General features: G+C 36.9%; 1 protein-coding gene across 1 annotated transcript; it reads left to right on the top strand.

Annotated features, from left to right (window-relative positions):
• The first annotated feature begins 87 nt into the window (after positions 1-87).
• Positions 88-2734, top strand: Rsph9 (Radial spoke head protein 9). Its single transcript, XM_012366877.2, has 5 exons — positions 88-556; positions 645-810; positions 970-1258; positions 1363-2016; positions 2522-2734. Exons 1-4 carry the CDS (start codon positions 330-332, stop codon positions 1521-1523), a joined length of 843 nt encoding a protein of 280 aa, XP_012222300.1. The 5' UTR covers positions 88-329; the 3' UTR covers positions 1524-2016; positions 2522-2734.
• The last annotated feature ends 6221 nt before the right edge of the window (positions 2735-8955 follow it).

Raw genomic sequence — 8955 nt, 5'->3', positions numbered from 1 at the left:
TTGTTTACAACTCGTCAGTAAAGCCCAACTTTTTCGTAACGCAATATGGAAGCACGTGTAGATGTATTAGTCATCTATCAATGTTGGTGCTGTAACATTATGCTATTAATAATATCGGATTTCTTATTATATAATATAACCAATATTATGAATATAATATCGTATAAATAAATTAATTCAAATAATTGCAAATAGTATTTTATAATAAATCAATTTCCAATATTGGCGCACAATTTTTTAGAATATGTTTAAACATTTGACATTTTAGTAACATAACATTTGAAAAAAGCAATTTTGAAAATCTGTCAGAAGATCATAATTTCTATAAAATGGATTGCTTAAAATTATTAGAAACTTTGGACGTGCTCGGTTGTGCCGGTATTTGTGTAAGTACCGAGAGTTCGCAGTTACTACAAAATTCACTACTTATTCTGCAGGCAGAAAATCATTTTCGGAAATGTTATTACTGGGGTAGAATTAATGGACTTCGAAACGACTATCATATCGCGTATGGTTTCCAGAAAGATTGCATGACTGGCCAGGTATATTACTACAGGTGAGAACTCTCAATTTTGCAAACTTTCCAAAAGCTTTATCAATTTGATTAAAAATCAAAAAATAAAAATTTATGTTTATACTTGTAGCACTGATGGCATGAATTGGCTGTTGCTGCCAAAAGTGACAAAGTGCGGTCGATTCCTAACTCCTTTGGCGATTAATAAATTTGAAGGCGATCCATCTATCGTTACAAATGTTTATAACATCAATCCACCGTTTCCACCAAACGAGGATCCCAAAATATATTATGACGTAATTGCAAATAGTGATGCTTCTAAATTTTCACTGAAACATTTATTAAAAATTAAAGAAACTATTTTAAATAATGCATCTTAAGAGTAATTCATATAATTATATATTTTTAAGACTAGTTTAATCTATGTAATAAAAAAGGTATTACATGGTATATAGGGTGTTATGCCAAAAGAATTGAAGGAAGAGGATCGTCTTGCTTCTACCGTGGAATCAATTACAAAAGATGCTGCAGTTATTCCACGAGGAGCCTGGTTCAAATGTCCAAATGGCGATGTAATAGAAAATCCAAGCTTTGAGGGTCTATGCGCTACAGATGCTTCATATTTGAAATCCTACTTGCATGCTTATCCTCCAAAGGAGAAATGGAGCACCAATTTGCTTTCCCAGCCTGATTATAATTATGCAACGGATTTTTTAGACTGCATAGCCATGGATGTTCCTCGAGGTAAAACTGGAAGCAATAAGAGCAATTCTAAATTAAATACAGAAATGAAAACTGTATGGTATAATAATAATTGACAGATTAATGTAACAATAATTTATTTTTAGGGTGTTGGAATCTGCAATTCTTGTTAGGCGGTCGTCTGGCTATATTACACAGCTTATATTGGCACGGAATAACCTTTTTCCATAAGTTGAATTCTCCACATTATGGATTTCTATACATTGGTGATGGAAAAAAGAATTTAGATCTTCCATTCATGTTGTAATATGAGATATAAAAGAAAATGGAAGAGTAAAAAATATTATACTTACGATATACGTAATAATAAATATTTATAATATAATGTTGAATAATTTAAATTTCGAGCTTAAAGTATATAATTTCATAGTATAATATTGTTTCACAGTGTACCCAACGTAGTAGAATGATATAAATTTATTTTATACATTGCATGCCCTGCCACATGAAATATTTGGCTAATTGTGACAAGAACGTGATTGGCCAAAATGAATAACTTGCAATGTCATTATTGCTAACTTCCCTTTTCCGGTACGAAAACCCATTGTTCGGTTGTGCTCTCGTTCGTGTCCACTTAATATCTGTTATTTTCGCAATAATCCATTGAATTTCGTACTTCTTATGAAACGTGTGCATCGATGCGCCGATCGGAAATTCAGGATTCCGCGAAATGAGACTTGCATCGTTGAAAAATGGTTTGAATCGCGAAGAGCTGTACAGAATACTTCTGATTGCCGCGGGTAAGTCGACATTTTGTAATATCCGTAGCAAATAGAAATAAAATATCTGAAATTTTAGCATTGAGTTTAATATTCAATGAGAATTTTTGTTCGAATAAAAAGAGAGAATTTTATATATTATGAAATATTACAAAGATGTTCTAATCGTCGAAAGATGCGTATCATTCGGCTGCTCGTCTAATTTATTGAGTGTTTTGTTCTTATAATTTGTACTGTATTTATAAAAATTAATACAGATAAAATAAATAGAAACATATTAAAATCTATACGAATAAATATTACTAAAGAAATATATAAGAAATACAATATAGAGAACATATTCATAACATAAAATTATGAGCCATAAAATATAAATTAATATTAAACTATTGCACATTGCTACGTATTTTACGTATTAAGATCTAAAAAATATTGAAAAATTTCAGATTAGGAAACAATTTCTTGGCTCAAGCGAAAAATGCTCGGTTCAAATTTATCGTGATTTCGCGCGCTATTTTTTACGTAGATAATTGTGGACGCCGTCACCAGATGGCGCTAATATTGCGATACGAGCGCACCTAACCGGCCGGGTTGTAACACAGAAGCGCAGTTGAGCGGCCATGTTGAATGCAGTGACCGGCTTCTTGGTGAATGTGTGAAATGTACGTTGGTTGCGAGTGATTCGGAGGAACGACCTGTGCTTTCTCGCGGATTTGACAAGGATATTTCGCCGCGTACGGTGAGTGCTAGCATGTAATTTTATTCTGTGCGCACCACAATCATAGACACGTATGTCTTCGCGCCGGAATTTCCATTACTTCGAGCGTTGTATTCTGCGAAACTACGAATGCAACGCGTCCGGCCGGCTTTGGAAGCCGGCTTTGCTTAGAAAGCTGATCAGCGACACGTGGAGATCTTATGCGAAAACTCATTGCCGAATATACGGTTCATTAGATCCCGCCGTGAAACGAGAATGCACGATTTATGATATTCTCAGAAAAGTACAGTCTTACTTCAAGTTTTTTTCGACAAATGACAAGCGATGTCTATGAATTTGGCGATTAGTGCACAAATTTATACTTTATCTGTATGTTAATAAGAACTTATGGCTCTTTTGCTGGATTCGATTCGGGCTCTGTAGTAATTTTTTCAAAGTACAGAACATTTTTCGACATTTTTTGCAAAATAAAAATTATAATTATTACGCTGAACAGAATAGTCGGAAGAAACGTTAGTTGTTTCCAATAATTGAGATTATTGAGAGGTACTTAAATTGCAATACGATGATAATCAACACATACAATAAAAAAAATTACATTTGAATTAAAAAATATCAAATTTTTTATCAATTATGGGATCATTGAAGTAAAGCATATGTCGGCTTACCATATGTGTGTGTGTGTGTGTAGCTGGCATAAGATATTTATTGTCGTCTCTTGTTTATGGACATTCTCCTTTTTGTATTTACACGATGGTATTTATGCGACGCGTCGTCGCGTTCGATTCAAGGTTAGCAGGGTCAAAGAGAATTACGGACCTGTCGTTGCTTGGCAAGAAACACATTTCTTACTCTTTTCTCCCTTTGAGAAACACCTAGAATTAATTGTCTTAAATCTATTTGCTATTTTAAATTTGTTCTGCAACATCAAATATTCGATAGAAAAAAATTCTATATTGTTTACGTAACTGTTTATACGTTTGATATCAGGCATGTGTAATTATTATTTTTTTGCTAATATATTTTTATTCGGAGTAACAAATTAATAAATAAAATATTGATATTGCGCACGAAAAGTTGTACATTAAATATGAAAATAATGTATAAAAAATATTCGAGATTAATTTATTGCCAGAAATCCGAAGGTTTAAACAGTAATTGAATTAAACAATTTGTCACAACAATGTGAGAAAATACAATAATTTAAAAAAATTAAATTTAATCGAGATATTTTCTCCAATTATATTATATATAATTAAAATATTCGCCTGCGGGAATAAAAGTATATGAATTTTCGTGATTTATTTTGAATATTTGATGTATTTAGTTCTGATTTTACAAATTATTATTGAGATTTTTAATTTTATAAGCTTTAGACAGAAAGTTTATAATTTGCTGCAAAATTTAACAGAGAAATCTACTTGGAATTTTATATAATAGTCAACATTTTATAAAAAACGAAATACATAAAATACATATCACTAATATATATTTCGTGGATATGTTCTGATTTTCAAATGTTTCTTGTATTGTATAGTGTAAAAGACTTATATTTTTTAAACTCATAAATTGTGAACTGTCGAAAAGTTACGTTATCTATATAATTATATATTCAGTCGTATGTATTTATGCAAGTATATTGTTTATATAACTTATAAATTATTCTTTGTCTGATCGTTGAAACCATTTAAATTCAATGGTCGTTCTCCGGAGAGCGGTCATTCACTGGTATGTCTTATGTATTTATTCTGTGTAATGAATCTTACAGCTGCTTTTATATAATTTTTCTTCTCATCTTTCTCACACAGCTAAGAAAACTGTTATTAATTTCACGATGCTGATTTTACTTTTCATGGAATCAGAGTGACAATGTGGTTTTTTATTCGTATCTGTAGTTCTCATGATCGTCTAGTCGTTCAACGTACGACGCATTCCTTTCGTGCGTTTACAGATTCGATTTATTTTCGTCCGTCGAAGAAATCAATGATGAGCTGATAACTTCTTCCTTTCTCCTTTTCCTTCTGCTGCTGCTCGCTGTAGAAAATCTTATGGCTGTCTTTTCTGATTTATATGCACGGCTTGTACGCATGCGATCGTGTAGTCGATTCCGAGCACGGATCGCGAGTTCCGGTTCCTATTCAAGTGGTATTCTCCGCATCCCGGCGAATACACCGTGTCTTCGCCCCCTTCGCCTTCTCTTCCTCGTATTGCCACGCGTGAATTTTGTTTGCTGCAATCCTGCGGTATTCGCTTAAGCATCGCCATATCTTTCATTTGAAGTATTCTACGAGCAACTTTCATCATTGCATTGTTTAAAGAAATTACAGGTTTTTACAAGCCAAATTCAACTTTTATTATTTCGCTGCTTTTACTATTTCTCTTTTTTCCAATCTATTAATTCTCTGCTGTAAATGAATTTCTCTGGTTCTTACACCGACAAAGAAACGGTTCAGACATAGCTCGGGAAGACGCTAACGAGCATTTAATTGCGGTGAAATTAACGCTGGCAAAATATTACACAAACTGCCGATAAATGAAACATTGAGTTATTATGATAAATGTTACAAATTGAATTGAATCGAAATTGAATCGCGACGATTGTACAGTACGACGGGGAGAGAAAAAGAGAACAGAAGACGATACGCGATCGATAGATGTTTGGTACAGCTCTGAGACTCGCCTGCTCTTGTTGTCGCTCTTTTATCGTCGATTAGCATCGGATAGCTGTCCGCGTCGCGTTACGGCGTTTCGTAGAAGGAAAATAAATATCGCATTGCCTTCGATCCATACGATCACGCGGGAGAGGCGCACTTGCCTTCTTGGATTCGAGATATTGAAACCTGCGGTTGTCGACCCCGCCCCGACACGCTTGTCGTTTTCTTTTTCAACGCCGGCGAACGTTCGAGGTGAAATCCTCTAACGGGATTTGGAGTAAACCATAAAAACGGGCGCGAAAGGCATTGCGGCATTGAGTTTCTTTGTTCCGGGCGCGCGTTGGCAGGAAACCTACACTTTGGCGCGGCCGAGTGTCGATTGGGGAAGATGTAAACACCGCGAAAAACATTTCAACAGTTTTCCTTGTTCACGGTAAATAGAACGGGAGAACACGGTCAGTTTGTGGATCTAAATTTGATTAACACGAATCTGTTGGAGTCTTACAAACTTTCAGCTAAATTTATATTGTAAGATCAATTTCTTAAATAAATTTTATTTAATTCGATAAATCTTTAATTGTATAAAAAACAAATATATTTCTTGCAATCTACAATATTTTCATATACTTTTCGAGAAGATAATTAGTGTTTCATTAACGATATTGAATATATTCAAACTGAAAAATATTAAATTAAAGGAAACAGTAATTTTTTACACGATTATATACGTCATTTTAAAATAATGTGTGATTTTTCCGTGGAAAAGAGGAAATATACTTTTCGGCTTTAGTCACAACGACCAGTATTGATTTATACACATAAGTCAGGGAGTTCTTAGCCACAAAGGGGGGGGGGGGGATAAAAGTAAGATGAGACGCATGAATGTTTCAACGTGACGTCGCCGGTAGTAACAACAAATTATAACGCGATATCTCGGGCATGTATGTGCGGAATGGCGAGCCTGGAGCGCGTCCGTGTATGCGTCGTTTGTTTTGTTCGACAGCGGTAACGTCGTCGTAATACGAGAAGATATTGTCCACTTGACAACGGTGAGCCACCGCGAATGGACGAGCCGCACTCCTCGCGCGCGTGATGTTTCATTCCAGGCTGCTCTCTTTCTCGTTATACATCAAACACATACAAAAAGCCGCATTCCACTCTCCCATAAATATATCAGACTTAACCCTTCGATAGTGTAATTCTACTGGTGGCTGTGGGAAAAATTTAGAATTTTCTTATCTTGAAGAAATATACTTTGAAACTCTATATTTCTCTTCGAGAAAATCGCCTCTAATTTTCCAATAATTATTACGCCGACGTGCTAACAATGTATTCTCCGACAAAAACACTCCGAGTTTTTCTCTTCATAATTTACATAATGGAGACTATCGCGGAACAACATTCCAGTCCACTGGATTGGCTAATGCTTATGGCACATTCGGTATCTTAATAATTATCGGTAATTGGTGAGGCCTGTCCGATCGTGACGTGTATTCGGCGCGCCTCATCTCGGTCAATCGATCTCAAATGTTATCTACTACCTTCTCACACACTCGGTCTTTTTTTCGTCCATGGAATTCCGAGCTCTCGGATCTACGAGGATCGGAGGATGCGTTTCGTAACGTTCGCCAGGTAGAGACGGGCGGGGCGACCCAAGAAGGGAGAAGGAGGAAGAAGATGAGAAGGAAATAAAGCAAAAGACACAGCCGCGGTGGAGGCGGTCGGGGGCGCGGGCGAGGGGGCGCGGGAGAAGCCGGGAGGGTCCGCGTTTTCGAATGAACGAAAGCCTTAGGGTTCGGGAAGAGGCTCGCTCGCTCCGGGGCTCCTTGTCCCCGACGTTTAATTTCAGGCAGTCCCGGGGAGCTCGCAGCATCTACGCCGCGTTTAAAACGTCGGGAGACACCGGGGGCCTTGGGAAGAGGTGCCCCGCGATCAGGCCCAAGAACCAGTTCTCGCGCCTTAAAACCGCGCCGACGCGGTTCTCACGGTTTACAGTCCTGCCTCGTGATATCATCCGGTCTAATTCGTCCGCCGGGTCCGAATGAGAATCCCTGCGCGATACGGCAGAATACCGTGTCGTATATATTAAGAAGAAAAGCCGGGCCCCGGTCAAGAGCTTAACGCGCATTGGCATACCCGCCATTTTCGATTATCTCACGGCGGCGCGCCCGGTAAATTGATAATCTCTGACCAAAACATCATATTAAATTTGTAAACGTAAAAAGGTTAATATAAAAACGAGGCCTGTGAGGAAAGATTTGACGCACAGTAACACTCGCTATTTCGCTACGCGCGAATGTAGCTTTTTATTTGTGTTTGATGTGCAAAGATCGGCTTGAAATGAAACACGCCGTATTTATTACTTCACATAATCGATGATAGCTTCTGATTTAAAAAAAAAAAAAATTAAAAATCGATATTTGTAAACTTCAAGAACTTGATGCAATAATAATATAGTCGGTCCGGACACTTCTCGGGTCAAGTGCGAATTTGCATTATCGGAGTAATTAAACTGCGATCTTTTACGTACGCCCAAGCACGTGGCATGACGACGGCGGTAGACACCGCATGATTAAAAACTCCCGTGGCTGTAGAGATGTTCATACGCGATGCATAGCAATGAAGTGCTATCTACGCGTTGTAAAAACGACATACGCGTCTCACGGTAAGAAGGAAGGTAAATGGTTTCCTGCTATCGCACGCTTCTTCTTTGCGCTTTTACCGTCCCTTTTCCCACTCGTGTTTGTCTCTGATTTTGTGTCTACAACCGTCTTTCCTCTATCGCAACCTTCGAAGGGGCAAAAACGGAAGAAAGGGCCAATTCGGCATGTTTTTCTCTCTTTTTTTATCTTACGTCTGCACGATAGTTTCTCACCTATGGAGTGACCAGACGTCCTTGTTGCCGAAAATATCTTTTCTTAAAGTGTTCTCATGGGTTTTTTAAAAATTTATACGTAGTCTTTTATTTGTAATGCACAATTTAACAATTAAATGTATTTTATTTTACTGTAATTTATTTAAATAATATGAATACACAGGATGTGAGACTCGCGTATATTAAACAGTGCGTTCAGAGAATAAATTGATAAAATAATTTTATAAAGAAAGATTTTTTTTTATAATGTATAATTAAAATATATCTATATTATCTTCCTTTAAGAATTGCAAATGCTCCAGTTTTTTCTCTGTCATTTTAAACGCGCGTGAAAAATTGTGGTCACCCCATTCTCACATCAACCCCAGCGACATAAGTCATCGTAAGTCATCGTCGACAGGAAATATCGGATACATGCGGTAACGCATCGTGTCGCCTTAATAGAAAAGAGGGTTGTAGATGAGCACATACGTTGATTTACCGTTATTATGTCGACTGCGATTCTTGTCGTCAAGCTATTGTTTCCTACGACGGCTTTATATCGATTGTAGCGCTGGCGCAGTTGTGTTAATTATTTCATAAGATTGGCTGCTTTCACGGACCACTGAACGCGATAGGAAATTGTTTAGGAATAAATCATAGACACGCACACACCACGCGGAAAGACGCAAATCGACTCTGCGCTATGATTATGCAACTTTTATATCACACTG

Source organism: Linepithema humile, chromosome 4, assembly GCF_040581485.1.
Source record: "Linepithema humile isolate Giens D197 chromosome 4, Lhum_UNIL_v1.0, whole genome shotgun sequence".
Lineage (NCBI taxonomy): Eukaryota > Metazoa > Arthropoda > Insecta > Hymenoptera > Formicidae > Linepithema > Linepithema humile.
Note: the sequence above shows the minus strand (reverse complement) of the source record. Positions and strands in the feature narration are given on the sequence as shown.